Raw genomic sequence first — 17,294 nt, forward strand, 5'->3', positions numbered from 1 at the left:
CGGGGCTGAGCAGCTCATGTTATGTATCCTGTCAGGATGAAAGCCCCAAGGGAAGGGGCTATAGTTACCACATCATCCCAGGCACCTTCTTAAAAGTGAGTCCTTCGTTTCAGCTTTAGAATACCCTCTAGTCTTATAAAAACTATTCTATGCGGTAGGCAAATTGTAATCATAGATTAAAAAAAAAATAACGCTAACATATTTATAGGAAAGTAGCGGTTTTTACAGCACTTAAGGATCTGCGCCATTTTAAAAGGGACCAACTAGGAAACACACACCAGTCTTACAGTGGACATCTAGCCTCCATCCGAAAGCCGCCTTTAATGAGGAATGTAAAATTTTAACTATTTGCGATGACCTTTGGATGGTTTTCCAATTGCACACTTATAATTTGGGGGGGGGGGGCTACATTTACCACTGCCTCAGCCTGTCTTTATCAGGCACTACTGGACCACACGTAATCATGACATAAAATCAGTCTTATAAAATGATTATGTGTAAGGTGATCAAATTGGTTGAAATAACCAGGTCAAATTTGAACTTTGTTATTTCAATTCCAAATAATGCGGCAAAACGTTATTCCAGAATGTTTTGGAACCTGGCGGCTGATTTTCTGAAAACTGTTTTGCCTGCACTGTCACTTGGCACCTCTGTACTTCACGCTTTCCCCCCTTTCCCTCTGCACCAGCGATGCACTTGTTTTGATAGGCCCTATCATTGCCACACTTCCCGGATGCTTTGACAGCTCTCACCTTCCTGAACTCTAGTCCTGCACCCAGTCTTCCCTGCCCTTCACTCTCCTCAGCGCCCCTCTCCTGCCCACTCCTCTCCTCTTTCTCTTTGTCCTTCCCTTCCTCCCCCTCTTCTCTCCTCCCATTTTCTTCCTCTTCCCTCTCCCCAGCTCCCCAGGCCTCTCTTTCCCTTTCCTTGCCTTCCCTCTCCCCTCCCTCCAGTCCTGCCTCCCACTCCCCTTCTCCTGCTCCTTTTCCCCCTTCTCCTTTCTCCACTTCCCACGCCCCTGCCTCTCTTCCCTCCTTCCCTTCTTCCCCTTCCCCCGCTTCCTCTACTCCTTCCTCCTCCCCCTGGTCCCCTTCTTCTTCCCCCTCCTCCCCCTGGTCCCCTTCTTCCTCCTCCTCCCCCTGGTCCCCTTCTTCTTCTTCCTCCTCCTCCTCCTCTCCCTGGTCCCCTTCTTCTTCCTCCTCCTCCTCCCCCTGGTCCCCTTCTTCCCCCTCCTCCCCCTGGTCCCCTTCTTCTTCCTCCTCCTCCCCCTGGTCCCCTTCTTCTTCTTCCTCCTCCTCCTCCTCTCCCTGGTCCCCTTCTTCTTCCTCCTCCTCCTCCCCCTGGTCCCCTTCTTCTCCCTCCTCTTCCCCTTGGTCCCCCTTTTCTTCCCCTTTCCCCTCTTCTTCCTCCCCCTCTCCCTCATTTTCCCCTTCTCCCTCCTCCTCTTCCTCCTCTCCTTCCTCCTCTTCTTTCTCTCCTTCCTCCCCTTCCGCCTCCCTTTCCTCTTCTGCTTCTTCCTCTTTCCCTTCGCCTATATCCTCCTCCTTTTCTTCTTCTCCCCCCTGTCCTTCCTTTCGTCCTTCTCCCTTTTCCCTCTGTCCCCCCTCCTCCCCTTCCTGTTCTCTGTCTCCCTGTCCATCACGGTCTCCTTGCTCCTCCCCTTCTCCTTCCTCCATCCCTTTGTCTCTTCCTTCCTGATGGTCTGGTTCCTTTTCCTTTTGCTCCAGATCTTTTTCCTCATCTAGATCTTGCTCTCCCTTACCTGGGCTCTCCATTTCTGCTCCCCACTTGCCCTTCACCTCCTCCCCCTTCTCGCTCTGCCTCTGTTCTACTCCTGAATTACCTTCTTTCCAGATGCCCCCGCCTCCACTCTCAGGCACATCATTAGCCTCCCCCACTAACTTTCCCTCGCCTTCACTCACCTCTGCTCTGTCTGTAAGGTCATCTGCCAGGATCTCTACTTCCTTCTCTTTTCCTTCAGGCTCCTCCATATTTGCCTCTATCTCATGCTCCTCTATTCCACTTGCTTCTGAATCCTCTGTTCCTTCCTGCTCCTCTGGAATCTCTGATAAGCGGTCACACTTAGTATCATATTTTGCCAGGAACTTGTACATTTTGTGTTCAGGCTCTTCCTCATGTCCATGTTCAATAAAATATCTGCTATACCACAAGATCGGGTCAATGTCCACATCATCGTCCTCCTTCTCTCCACTACTAAATTCTACCGAGTCAGGTAGCTCGAAGGCATCAGCTGTACCCTGCTGACTTTCACCGTCCCAGTAACACTCTGGCTCCTCTACAGATTCGCTTTCACTGTCAAAGAACCGATCTTCCTTTTTTCGTCTACGTTCCTTAATCAAATCTTTATTTTCTTCATCTTCAAAATTCACATTTCTATTTGGTGATTTGTCAAAGAATGTATCAGTATTTTTAAAACTCCTTTCCCTCTGTCTCACGTTCTTCAGACCTGCCATCTCCTCCAGCACTGTTTCCTTCTCATAGTCTATTTCTTCTGCTTCTGAAAACCTCTCACTGCATCTTTTACTACTTTGGTTTACTATTTCCTTACTACTGAGTGGATAAAGGTTATATCTACTTGGACATCTAAATAATCCTCTTTGAAAATTCCCTGGACAGATGTTGGCCTGAGGTGCAGGCTGGCCTGACTCATTACCTACGTCCTCATCTGAAAATGTTTCCAGAGTCACAGCTTCTTGTGCCATGTACATTCCTTTTGCCAAAAGCTGGTTATATGCTTTCCCTTCTTTCAGTTTTTGAGACATCTCTTCACATTCATTACTATCATCGCTTTCAGAAAGAGCTGTACACTGCTTCAGTTGCTCAATTGTTCCTTGTTTCTGTAAATTTTTTGAAGTAATTGTCATGCTACTATTAGTTAGCAAGGTAACTTATCTACTAAATACTTGTAAGTTTCATTAGGAGGATAAAAATATCCAGTGTTACCAGACATTTTACTAAGTCTATGGTCTGTCTATTTTGATTCAGTAACATGTTTAATTTTCAAATTCTTACCAGCTGCCTTAATTTTGCCATTACTAACAGTACCATCAATATTTATTCTCTGTCCCTTTGCTTAATCTGAATCAATCTTTAAATACATTGCATTTCCAAACAGATTTTGCAAAATTCTGTTAAAAAACATATGTCTCTTGAATACAGTGCAGTTCAGGTTTTTTTCCTATCTTCCTTAGCACTTGTCAAATTCTGATATTTTGATTCCATGAATATTTCAAAATTAAAGAAATGAAGATGTGAAATTTGTACAAATGGGAAAAGTAAATAGCTTATTTCTAGGCGAATAAAAACTAAAATGAAAACTGGAAATGAACTTTTAAAAATCTACATACTAAATAATGTGTATATTTTTCTTTTTAAAACAAAATCTTCATATTTCTGACCCTCTTCCTTTTATTCATTATATTCTTTAATTGTAATAATTTTCATAAAACCACTTTCTACACAGAAAAAGTGCTAAAGGTAAAAAGTAGGAGTTTTTAGAAAAATTATGGAATTTAGCACTGAGAATTAAATGAAATATTAAGACCATTTAGGTCAAACTGTTGAGCTAAAACCTACAAGCTAATGAACTTAAATATTTGACAAAGTGGGTCTCTACATAGTAAAACCTCACTAAGACAACTTTTATAAATTGTGATGTGTGTTTGGCCTAAGAATAAGTCACATTTTGCTACAGAAATGATTAAGACATACAGGTTAAAAAATTAATATATAGAAATATAGCATTTTTTCATTCTCTAAGATAGGCCTGGCAAGGCCTCTACTTAAAAAGGACAATGTAAAGTATACATATATATCAGTTTTATTAGCAACATGCTCTAACCAACTGAGCTAACTGGCGACCCTATATATATCAGTTTTAAAGGAAGTGATTTTCCTTTGTTTGTTCTAGGTTCTATTCTTTAAAAAGTCACAATTCTTTCAAGAGCCTAAGAAACAGAGGTCAGTTGTCAGAATTGAATCCTAAAATTACAAGCCTTTATTTCCCTAGTATGGTAAAGCTGCACAGAAGGGGCAGAGGCCAGGATCTAAAGAAATAGGAAGGAAAGACAGGGGAAGATGGCTGCTTAACAGTATAGTCAGTTAAGCAGTCAACATTTACTGAGCTTCCACAACTGTGTTTAGGAGAACAGCTTTTCCATATTCGAAAGGAATGGTGTTTTTCACCATGGCTCACAGTAAAATGTAGATAAGACTAATGAGGACTGGCACTAAATTTTTATAACTTAGCTAGATTCTCTTGCATTTCAGTGACTTTGATTTTAAGGCTTTCTGGCTTAGCAATCTGGCAAAGGCACAAGAAATTATGTTAAATGTTTTCTATAGCCTTCTTCCCTCAATTTATATTCATCCAATTTATTTTCCTAATCTCCAAACCCCTCATCCTTTCACCCCACTAGTCCTTAAAGCCAGAAAAAGCAAAGGATTTTAGGTCAGGCCTTTATCTCTCCAGCATTGTGAAAACCACAGACTACTTCCTCTTGCTGTTCATTTGCTATTCATTAAAGGTGTCTGCTTTATCACCCATGCATGGCTTCTGACTAATTTCCAAATGTTTAATCTTGGTTTTATGCTATCAATTTTTTGATATACTAAAGCCCATTCCAAACACTAGAAAAGGAATTGTCAAATATTCTCATTAAACCATAAAATTTAAGAGTTGGATATTATCATGCAGTAAGGTCAGCACAGTAACTCCCCAAAGTCACACTCAACGAAAGTCCAAAACCATTCTGATAACAGCAGCTTCTTCTAATACCTAAGAATTGCAATAATAATCTTTTGCCTTGACATTACGCAAATATGGATAGTATGATTTGCTAGTGACTTCAAAGAGTGAATTTCTGCAATGAAAGTTGTTGCATCACAGAAAACACATACCAAGAGAACAAGTGCAAACAGAGGCTATCTATGCCATGTGCTGTCTGTTAAATCTAAAGTCAGTGAAAGCTTACATTTCAAACGTGCTTTCCAGAAACCCTGCAGGGAAAAAAAGTAATTTAAACTGTTCTTACCCACAATAATGAAAATAACTCTTCATATTATACCTTTTGTTTTTGAACTGGTGAGAATTTTAATGGCTTGTCATTGGCATTCTGGCTCATCACATGTGTCTGAAATTAAAATACACACGTATGTCAAAAAAAGAATATATGATTATTCTAAACACTATATATATATATTCCAAACATATATAAATAAAATTAATATGAAACAGTTCAGCTAGCAGTACAAGCAACTCTCAATTGCATATTAATGGTGTGAAGACTGAGATGACATTTATTGTGTATAATCTATACCTCAATAAAGCTGTTTTAAAAATAACAAGCAAAATGAAACAAAGATATTTATATGTATAAAAGTATAAGAAGTACACACACACACACACACACACACACACATTACCAACAGGTAATGAACTAAAATTCAAACTTGTATCTAGACAGATAAGGAGGAAGCCATTACCATATTTAAGACATCAGTAGTTTCTCCAAGACTTTCTGCATCTCCCGCTGAAGAATTATCTGTTTCTCTCTCTCCGGTCATTTTATCTTCAAAATAATCTGAATGATTCAAAGGAAAAAGAGATTAGAATTCAACTGAGATTGAAAGACAACAAAACAACACAAATTAATCTATAGTAGAAGGTGTACGTATAATTTTATTAAAGTTTCTTTAACCTCATGTTAAGAGAACTGGATAGAATTCATTCACAGTGAAATTTCACAGAGATTTCAAAAATCTCTTTTTGAAAGTTTAAAGACTTTGATACCGATAACAACTGCTTCATTCACATGAATAGGTAAACACTATTCATTTGTGTAGGGTAAGGGAAAATGTCAGGCTTTTCTGCCCTCCTGCCATCAGGACAGATGATGGATCCTTGAGGTCCTGAATGCATGCCTGATGGCGGGCACCTGGAATAGGGTGTGGGCACAGGTAGATGGGATTCACCTGGGCTGAGACTGTGCTTTTTAAGGGCGGCGTCATGGGGACGCCAGAAGAAGCCAAAAAGAAGCCAAGAGAGAAGCAAAGAAGCAGAAGCAGAGAGCCCAGATAGAGTGAAGACTTGCTGGGGGCTGGGAAGACGGCCAGCCTCCTGGCCCCCCAGCACCCCTGCCTGCCGTGTACCTGGTAATCCCAATAAAAGCCACTGAGGGCTCTAGGACTCTCTCCTCCTTTACCCGGTCTGCATGGGATCAGAAAACCTGCACCGTGGTCATTCCTGCCCCTACACTTTGGAACAAATATTACTCAGGGATTAAGCACTGTGATAGCCATTCCCCAAGAAGGTTCCCAAGGACCCACAACCTCCAGGTATGCATACCCTTATATAGTTCCCTTCCACTTTTTACCAGGTTGAATTATACAGTCAACAAAATAAAGCAGATGCAATTGTCATGCCATTGTAGTGTATATTTTGGCCCCACACTCTCCCTCCCTCTCATCACTTGTTCTGGGGAAAGCCATGTTTGAGCATTTCTAGGGAGAAGTTCATGTGCTGGGGAAGTGAAGCCTTCTTCCAATGGCCACATGAGGGAGCACAGAAGAAGATCCTCTAGCTCCAGCTGAGCCTTTAGATAACTATAGCCCCATCTAACAAGTGTGAGTGCAACCACTCTTAACACCCTGAGCCAGAGCCACTCAGCTAGTCTGTTCCTGGATTCTTAACCCTCAGAAACTTTGGTTAAGTGCTTGTTGTTTTAACCTGCTAAGTTTTAGGGTTTTTTTTAAATATAGTAATAGCCAAGCAATATAAGTGGCTACAAGTTTTCATGGAAGACTGCAAGATTGTATCATAAAATAGAAATTATAAGCTCTTTTGACTTTATATTTTTTTTCAATTATTATGCCCCCATATAGCATCTATGTTTATTTGAGAGGAATTCCTAATGAAATCTGTGCTAAAGATGCCAGTCCTCACTGATCTCTCCCTTACAAATGTATTCAATGCAAATCAGGTTGTATTTATTTCAGGTGAGATCCTATCCAGGCTATATCAACTTAAGTAACTGCGAATTCTTAATGAACTGATAGTCTGGAAGGGAATATAAAATCTATGACAAGATGACATTAGGGGTATATCAAATCACATCAGAATGCTGGGAACGAGGAGACATTTCATTAGGGGGTACAGGGAAGGATTAGTATGAGAAGCAGAGGAGGATGTGTAGAAGGATGAAGCCCAGTGCTAACAGAAACAGCAGAATGCTTGTATTGACTGCTTACTGTGTGCCAGGAACATGCTTTTACACATGTAGGGCTAACCCCATAATGTTAAGTATTATTTGGCCATTTTACAAATGAAGAAACTAAGGGACAGTGACCCTTTTGGTACCAGGTGTCAACTCAGGTCTGTCTTGACTCCACTAAATCTGACTGTGAACAGCTCTGTTTGATCAAAATTGGGGCGGTGGCAAACTTTCTATCAAAAGGCCCTACAGTAAAGATTTTAGGTTTTGTGTACTATTACTTAAACTCTGCCAACATAGTGTAAAAGCAACCATAGACAATACATAAAGAAAAGGCCTCGCTAGGTTCAATAAAACTATTACAAAAATAGGCAGCCGGCTAGATGAGGCTAATGGGTCACAGTTTGCAAATGTGCAATCTAAATTAAGATGATAAGAAAAAGACTACTGAGAGGAAGCTATGAAAGGTGGAAGTTATAGGGGAAATGTATACCTATTTTCATAAACATGAAGATCCTCTGAAGACACTGGAGCAGACTGGAACTCAACTATACTCAAGGATGTTTAAGGTGGAACATGCTAAACGGGATAGATTTGAGAAGGCAGAAGATGGAGATTTGGAAAATAGGTAATAATTTTTGCTCATGGCTTTGCTTTATACTTGATCTGATCTGTTTTATCTTCTCACCAATAAATGCACACATTTAATTTTATTTCCTTCTAATCTGGATTATGAACCATGGGACAGATAGTATTTAATATCTCTGGGATCTGGAATCTAGGCCAAAAGTTGAGGTAATAAAGGCTTAGGAACTCAGGTAAGAATCGTGGGCCTTGGGAATAGACCCCAAGTTAAATGTAACTTGGTCCTTGATGATGAGCCAGTTTACTGCATTGACCCACAATTTTTGTGTGTTTCCTTTCACAATAAGAATCATTGATGCTTTTCAGCCCTGGAAAAGTAGATTGTATACACTGGAAAAGTAGATTGTGATGAGCAGTGTATACAAGGAAAAGAGAAATGTAGGGCTTGGAAAAAGTTGCTTCTCACTTAAGAGATCTGAATGTGAAGATGTACATAACTTTAGATTGAAAGGAAAAACTATCCTTTGTCTTTTTGTGACTGTTCACTGAAACTCTTTTAATGAATGTTTTGAAAGTTGTGTACAACATATAAAAGTTACTTTTTGTTTATTCTGAGGGAAGAAAGTCAGGGAAGACCTTGCTGAGAAAGTGATACTTAAAGCTAAAATATAAAGAGTAAGAAAGATAGCCACACAAAGAGAAAGAATATATGCATTCCAGGCAAAGAAGATGAGAAGATATAGACCAAAGTTTGAAGGCAGTTTGTAAGAAAAAGACAACTCTTGGGGCCAGAGAGTGAGAGGATTATCTTCTTAACTTCATACTCCATGCTCGTAATGACTGTATCCTACTACTTAAATGCAGAACTTAACATAGGTCCACAGACTTGCATTGAAATCCTGTTCACTTCATTTATAAGCTGAGTGACCTTGGACAAGTCACTCAGTTCCTTTAAGCCTTGCTTTTCTCATTTATAAAATTGAAGAATATAACCCATGTCTATTCCATGGCATTGCTTCATGGTTTAAAGGAAATAAAGCAGAAGTTTAAAGGAAATGAAGTTAAAAAAGTAAAGTACACACTGCTCTATAAAAACACACTACTGTTGTCAATAAGGGATTTTTCGGGCATCTGAGTACACTTTCTATTAAGAGTATTCCAGGATTTGAGTTCAAATGAGAGATGTCTCTAACTAGGAAGAAAACAATTTAACTGGAGAAAAAAAATATTAAGATAAACATGAAAACACTAAAAATAAAAGGCACACTTCTCCTGAGAGCAGGCAGAGAGAATATCAAATGTTACCTGGTTCTATTGGTTGTGAGTCGTCCCCCTTTTCAGGCATTTTTTCTGGCAGAGGACTTGCAGGTGGGCAGAAAAGAACTAAACTAGGGGAAAAACAAACAGGTGGTACAGAAGTCCCTTCAACTGGAGGTAGTATCTGTGTCATTCGCATGGAATCCGGGGATTTCTCCTTTAAAATAAATAGGATTAAACTGTTGGATGATGCTGTGGATTTAATATTGACATAAACTACCCTGCAGTTGCTAAAAATATTTGAGAGACTTGGAAATCTGCCAGTGTCCCACAATATTCACTGTTTAATAACCCCCAAGGGCTTTCAAAAATGCTTTGTTCTGTTGTCTCTGTGTCTAAATTGCTCCACATCATCAATCTGGAAATCTGTTTTTCACATGATGTGGAAAAGTGGGCATGTGTTTTCTCAGTCTTTCCTGAGAAACAAAAAAATCACTCATGAGACAAAAACAATTATAAAATACTGATGGAATAGTTCACAGTTTTTCCATATATACTTTTTCCTCATCTAAAGCCAAACTTAACCTTTTTAACCTCAAAAAGAATGCATTTTGGAGTTAAAGTACTTTTTTTTAAAGGACTGTCTCCTTTAAAAATTGTTTCACTTTTTCTTTTGGGGAGGTATTTTATTTTTTTAAAAATGTGTCATTGAAATAACAAACTTAAAGCACAGTATAACTCTCTAAATTTAATTGAAGAATGAACAGTCTCTCAAGAATAAGTCCTTATTTTTTGTTTTCCATGTGTCATTGCTTGTTACAGTGTTCGCTCTGAGGTACAACTAAAAGTTAACAGCAAAGTAGAAGTCAATATACATATAGTAGAGCACACAGCTCAGCATGCAGAGTGAGGTGGTAACAATGATTAACTACCCTTGTCTATAAGCAAAGGTTTGCCAGGATAATTTGAATTTTCTAATGGGTATTTAACGGCTTAGCTCTGAACTCACTTAAAAGTTTGTAAGCCCTTAATTCAAATAATTAAGTTTTTTCTGAGAAGACCTTTATTTAAAAAGCAAATGGAGGGCCTCCCCTGGTGGCGCAGCGGTTGAGCGCTGGGCTGCGAAGCTGCACACGGCCTCAGCAGCACCGGTTCGATCCCCAGCCGCCGGGCTAGGGTCCCACATGGCACGCAGACCTCTCCTGCCGCCCGCTGCTCCCCTCAGCAGTGTACTTCGTCACTCTGCCTGTTCTGCTCTCCGCTCTGGCTCTGGTGAATTCTCTCACCCTCCCGCGCTTCTGACTGTACCCAGTGCTTGTATGAATAAATAAATAAATCTTTAAAAAAAAAAAAGCAAATGGACTTTTTTCTTTCGGTTTTCTGAGGTGCTGGACATGGCTATTACAAAAGAACAGTCCCCAATTGTACCCTCTCTCGTCGCCGCACACGTGCTGATAAAGTTCTGTGCAGTACGTGTCCTGAGGTCAGATCGTTGAAGGGTAGAGAAGGCGTTGCATGTAAGCCAGAGTCGCTTACTTCCTCTAAGTCAACTTCTTCCACCACACCAATTCTCGGAGTGGCAAAAACGAGCATGTGACATCCACCACAAGCAACCTGAGGCACAAACCCACAGATAAATTAATTGACAAGGCTTTCAAACACAAGTGAGTTTTTCAGCTACAAAATATTCACTTACTTAGTAGACTTCCTGGACTGACTCACACACAAATGCATAGATACATACAAACGTGAATTACACACCATCTTACTAGAGTATAGAGAAAAAACTGTTTGGCACATTACGTTTCTTCTTACAAATTAGAAAATGTTACTTCAATCTGGAGGCAACAATAGCAACTTGAAAAATTACTCAGAGAAGTTCTATTTGGAAAAAAATGACCAGGGAATAAATCAGTCTCCTCAAATAATTATGTCTCCAAGCCTTTTCTCTACTTGAACACTTTTAAAGTTTAATGCTTAAGAATCCTTGGAATAAAATGCAAACACACAGTGATAGAACAATGAAAGATGAAATCAAGATTCAAAGAATTGTGAGAAATAACTCATTTTAAATAAAATGCTTAAAAAAACCCTACAGTGTTGGCAACACACATATATTTTTTGCAACTTTATAATGTGCTACATAGTGGTAGAGGAATAGTAAGCACTGAACCTTTCCTTCACAATATTTTCAGTTAAAATTTATTTAGTCTGTGTCATTTTACAAAATGATCTTCCCCATAATATAAATGTTCATTGAATGAGGATTTGGTTATGTTGTTCATCACTGCATGCTTCGTATTCCTGATGCTTAGTCCAGCACCCTGAACAGAGCAGGCATTCATTAATGGGTGTCAAATGAGGCATTGAGTCTTTGGAGAACAAATTTCAAGTGATATTATCATCATCAAGTAAACACAATCTTCAAGCCCACAGTTCTTAAGTGCAAAATGTTTTAGAAACAATAAATATATGATGCCCAATGGGAATGACTCTGAAACAATACCTTCTTGTCTAAATAAGTTAGCCAATGAAACATCTGCAAAACTGTGTTTATTATCAGATTTTCTCATGCAGAATTTGTGAGTCTTAGTAATATCTAACTTAACAGCTATTAAGAGAGGGCTACTATGAACAAGGCATTCTGCTAGGTACCACAGGAGACACAAAGCTTCCAGGCATGGCACTGTCCTAGTTCTAAAGAGACGCATGAGAATGAAGCAGAGGAGTCAAGGTTAGGTCAAAAAGATGTTACAGAGGCAAACCAGGAAAGGGACAGATATGGGGAGTGGCATGATGTCTGACATTTGGCTTTTAGGAAATGAGTGTGTCTAATAGACACATCCATGATATTCTTTCATACAATTAGAAAGGTACTTATTTTCAATGAAAATCTAAAAGTAGATATAAAAATGTAGACAGGAAAACGTAATGCCCTTACCAACTTAATTATAAATGTCAAAAAATTAGAACAGAAAGTAGGAATAAATTGATTGGTGAAATTCTCCAGTCCAAGCCCTAATTTTCCATGTCGACCATCTCCAAAAGTATACAGATGACCCATGTCTAAAATAAAAAAAAATGGGGGGGCAGGATTACAAAAGTGTTACTTGTGTGGACCAAAATCTATAAACAGATAATTATATTAACTAACATTGCAATGGTAATTTCCCCTCAAATTATGCAATGAATTTACCCTGATCCAATGTATCCTGTGCATGTATCCTGTGCATAGCATTGGGTAACAGATACTCAGAATTAAACACTAACCCACCCCTTGGTGGTTTGTGAAGTTGAGGCCCAGTTGCACAAGGCACTGGGTGGGGCAGCAGCAATCCAGCATGACATCTTCTGCTATGCATTACCTTCTCCAGGGGAAAGAGATTATGTATTCTGACCCCCTACATCCCAAAAGAATCTTCTTTTTTTCTCAGGTCATTGATTGGACAGGCTTTCTAAACCTTGACATTATTAACATTTGGGGTCAGATGATTCTTGGTTATGTGGGTCTGCTCTGTGCTTTATAGGATCCTTTGCCTCTTTCTACTCTATGGCCATAGAACACCCCACCTCTGCTGCTGTGACAATCAAAAATGTCTCTAGCCATTGCCATGTCTCCCCTGGGAGGACGAAATCTCCATTAATGGAGAACTACTGGCTTGGCTCCATATGTGTCTTTTACCAATTCTGTTCCTGGGCTGTAGAATGCTCCTGAAGAAAATGATATAAACCAACCATGCTGACCCAATACTGGGGTCCCCTCTATAGCTCGGTCCACAATGATAAGTAATCTTACCACTACTCTCTAGTTACCCCTCTGCCCACTACCATGGCAATTATTCTGAATCTTCACATCTCTTCTCAAGTCCCTTCTTTAAAACATAATTTAGTAAGGTGCTAAGTTCAAAAGCTAACATATAAAAATAGATTCCCTATAAATAAGCAATAAACAGTGTTCAGATTCTAAATTTGGACTCTTATAATACTTATTTCCTTTTTAAAGATATTTTCCTTATTATCTTTATTTCAGCATCCTCTTCTTTTTTACTTTGATTTCTCTATCCAGGTTTCAAGGTTTGCCTTGTAACTTTACTAGGGTTAGCTAGAAAAAATAAACTGATTCTACCCAATTGTACTTCCAATCTCAGAGAGTTTTTTTCAAATATGAGCCACTAACTATGCAGAGGAACTGACAAGAACTTAGATAACTTATTACACACCTCTCATTAATCCTAGAGAAAAAAATTCCCTAATACTGATCACTTTGGGAGTCTTCATGCGCAAAAAGGCAATCAAAATTAAAGTTCAATTATTTGTGCTATAACTTTTTACATCAGGAGGAAAGGTATTATGAAAGTTCAACCAAATAATCTAATTACACATTAGATGATCCATAAAAAGTTAAGTATTTTCTATCAATGGCAATTTAGAGTTCATGAAAAAAATGGCAGGAAGGACAGAGGAACTGAGAGTAAAACCTTGCAGCAGCAAGGGATACACAGAAACAGCTCTACCCTGTCTGTGATAAATACATTCCATATCGTTCTATTTTATGCTATAGTAACAAGAGTACTGATACTTCAAAATGGGCAAGTGTTTTTTCTCCAAAGGTTCTTTGGGGAAGGAAGTGCCTTACATTTGCTGGTTCCCAGTTCCCCTAACCAGATACCATTAGATGAGCTCCATCACAGCGGAAGCATTTTTGGAAAAAGGAAAAGAATGGAGACATACTAGTATCTAGATTATTTCAAAATACTGTATGATTTCTGACTCCTTAATGCTTTACTTCATTTTTAGATAGAAATGTGAGCTAGAGTAGTAAAATTAGTTTTTTGTTCCAAACCAATTAAATTAGTGGAGTGTCTCAATCACCTACAGTGAGTGAGTGCGTCTTTTTAGGGGAGACTCTGTACAGAGTCATACATTAGCAGCACCTAATTTCTGAGGTTGAGAAATAGGCCAAAGCAGCATCTCCTTGGATGGAGGAGAAACTATAGAGTGGAAAATATGGAGGGATTAGATATTTACTCATGATCTTTGAGGCGCCTTGTCTCTATCTCTGTGGAGAGAGGCAGGCAGTGGCTCTCCTGGTGTCAAACACATCTTAAGAATGTATTCAGCCTGCAAGCAGTTCTGTCAGATGGAACAGGGAGAATGTTTTAAGTTCTTCCTTGTAAGATTTTTCCCTCTGGCCTACATAGAGTTAAGAGCATTCAAAGTGATACAACTTCAAAAATATTCCAGCTTCCTGCCAAAGTAGAATATTGTGGTCTTACCTCTGATAGCACTTAAATATTTGGAGGTTCTAAATCTTCCGCTCATTTACACTGATTTAAATGGAAAATATTAAAAAGGAGTTTACAGCTTCATATTTTGGCATATTTTCTCAGTTATTAATTCCTTTGCTTATTCTAGATACATTCATTTGATATGTTTATTTTGTAATAAAATAGACCCAATTCTGTAATTATATAACAGAAATTCTGATCTGTACCTGTTATCAAAGCCGTGTGATTTTCTCCACAGGAAATAGAACTTATTTTCTGATCCTTAACACGATCAATGACTCTGGGTTCCGAGGTTTCAAAAATAAAAGTGCCCAGACCCAACTGACCAAACTGTCCCAGTCCAAAGGAGTATACAGCTTTCTCTGAAAGGGAAGGGGTGAATATAAGAAAAGGGTTGCAGGAAAGAAGACACTGCTATGGTTCTATCCAGAAAAGCTGTGATATTCAACCTTTTATATTGAAGGCTACATGCCTCTGAGGGAAACACCCATATAAGAATATCTACTACTTAAGTACACATTTCTCAATGATAAAAGAAGAGAAAAATGACAAGGTACACAATTGTAAAAGTTGCTGCACCTCCCCCTGCAGTGACCTTTAGGGCTAACCTTCCCTAGGTCCGGCTGGTTGCCAGCGCGCAGGGGGAGAACAGCAAAACCCTACCTGCTGCACCTCTCCCCACAGTGATCTTTAGGAATGGCTTTCGCCACGGTCCCTAGATCCGGCTGGGCAACCAGCGCAGGGAGAGAACAGCCTGAAGCAGAGGAAGCGCAGCGGAAGTTCCCTGAAAAGGCAGAAGCTTATCAATAGATAACGACCACCAAGAACCACTACAAGAATGCTAAAAATCCTAGAACTACAAACTTTAATCCCTTATCTGTCTTTCTAAACTTCCTCCTTTCTTCTATAATGGTCATTGCTTGTTATGTAGATCACCTCCCTGATAGTGATAGACTGAGCCAGTGAGCAAGCTAATTTCTTTGATATTCATTCCTGTGCTTTTAGAAAACATATATATACTAGTCACAAACTTAAAGAAAATTACACTCAGATTTTCACTCTTGAAGTGTGTCTGTTTGTCATTTCTTTCGCCGACTCCCTGACCACCCTGCACGCTTCTCTCAACCCTGAGGTGGCCTCATCGTCTACTGCTGTGCTGGTCTGCGGCAAAAAGTTATGTCACAGGCCTGATTATATCTTTTATATATAACCATAAAAGGAATTGCTATAGACATTTAAGTCAGCGAACTACCTAAAATATTCCTTTAACTACCACTCAGATCTTTAAAAAGCATCAATTGTCAGCAAGTTAATTCCTTTCACTGTCTTAAATGAAAAATGTTTCCTATGGAAAATCTCCTGACTTTCAAAAGTAGATTGATAGAATAATCTACTGTATAAAAGAGCTTCAGAGGAAAATTTCCATGGGAATCAAAACTTACAAAAAAAAAACATGCTACATTTATTCCTAGGTAAAGCTCCTTTACAAGTAAATGCAATAATAAAAGGAAGGAAAAAAGCTTTCCTCTATTACTAGCATTTTTAAGTGATTCCAGTGATTTCAAAGGATCTTCAGTAACTTAGTAAATGTTAGCTCATATATTTTTTTGAGAAATGGAAATTCAGGATAAATAAGGAGCAATACAACAGCGGGATAAATGAGTGGTGATGAAAGAGTCCTTTTGACCTACAACTCTGGCTATTAGGAAGCAAGGGGTTTGTTCTATTAAGTCTACCTCTCCTTAGTCCAATACATTAATTGTCCTGCTGGAGGAAGAAGAGCAAGAGCTTTGGATTCAGGTAGAAACCCAAATGTCCATTAATATTAGCTAGGAAAGTATAAGTCTCTGATGTTATAACTCCTATCTAATAGAGTTGCTGTGACGATTAAATGAGAAAATAGGCAGATTTTCAAATATAATAGGACATTCAGTGGTCAAGAACATCTTTCCAACTGTTTTACAATTTATTTCCTATCTGATAAGAATTTTTACTTTATAAATAAAACAGATTACTTCTTAACGAAAATATTCTGTGTTAAGGATATGAAGTTATATTGAGCCAAAAGATCTTTTAGTGTAAAAAAAAAATGCCACCTCTAAGTTTAATTAATCCACACATCTCCAGTTACGAATATTCAGCTTAATTGTAGAATGTTGGGCAAATTAAAAACAATTGTCTACCTCTAGCTAGCCAACAACTACTCTAAGTTTCTTGGACTGTCTGATATTAGTCTGTGAAGTTAGACGATTTAAGCATCTAATTCCCGTCACCAGGTTTTGTTCCTTACCCTGTTAGGGTCACTTTCAGGTGCTAGAATGATCAGTGATGACAGCAGTCACTATTTTTTAAAATAACTTAAGAGCCTTCTATCTAGGAATTACATATAACAACTAATATAACTCTGGGTAATATCTTTATAACATTTAACAATGTAATCCATCATTAATAAACAATACTGTATTAGGAAAACAGATTTTATTAGTTAGCTGCAGATGCACATTACTCTAATTTCACAGACTACATTTGATTTCATGACTAGTGACTCTTTCCCTATAGAAATTTTAAGTTTGTCCAAATATAAACTGGAGAAATTAGGGGAAGTCCTCATTTTCCTTGGGATTCAGGCTTCATTGTGGACTCCATCTTAAAATTGGGCCTTTCTTGTCTTTTGGTATCTGATGTGGAAACACACAAGATACAGCCTTCAGGCTTACTTACAGTATTTCAAGTTCCTGCCTGAAATGTCCACAATAGCAGCCCTTGGTTCCAAGGAGAAACTAATGAAACCATCAACTACAACCATTAGTTGTATTTTCTAATTGTAGGGTAAGGTAAAAAGTATCTGGCTTGGGCCTCCCGGGTGGCGCAGCAGTTGAGCGCTGGGTTGCGAAGCTGCCAGCAGCCTCTGCAGCGCCGGTTCGATCCCCGG

The 17,294-nt window shown here is 38.9% G+C and overlaps 1 protein-coding gene across 1 annotated transcript in view; it reads right to left on the bottom strand.

Moving 5' to 3' along the window:
- The window catches only part of RPGR (retinitis pigmentosa GTPase regulator), a gene marked incomplete at its 3' end in the record, with an annotated part of 39,596 nt that overhangs the window by 12,352 nt on the left and 9,950 nt on the right, over positions 1-17,294 (bottom strand). The window contains exons 6-12 of the mRNA XM_084258898.1: positions 14,569-14,724; positions 12,016-12,140; positions 10,503-10,688; positions 9,123-9,291; positions 5,506-5,603; positions 5,088-5,153; positions 1,512-2,858 (exon numbers count right to left, since the gene is read on the bottom strand). Coding sequence (XP_084115024.1) covers positions 1,512-2,858; positions 5,088-5,153; positions 5,506-5,603; positions 9,123-9,291; positions 10,503-10,688; positions 12,016-12,140; positions 14,569-14,724 — 2,147 coding nt within the window. The remainder of the gene's footprint in view (positions 1-1,511; positions 2,859-5,087; positions 5,154-5,505; positions 5,604-9,122; positions 9,292-10,502; positions 10,689-12,015; positions 12,141-14,568; positions 14,725-17,294) is intronic.

Source organism: Talpa europaea, assembly GCF_964194135.1.
Source record: "Talpa europaea genome assembly, chromosome: X".
In the NCBI taxonomy this organism is placed as follows: domain Eukaryota; kingdom Metazoa; phylum Chordata; class Mammalia; order Eulipotyphla; family Talpidae; genus Talpa; species Talpa europaea.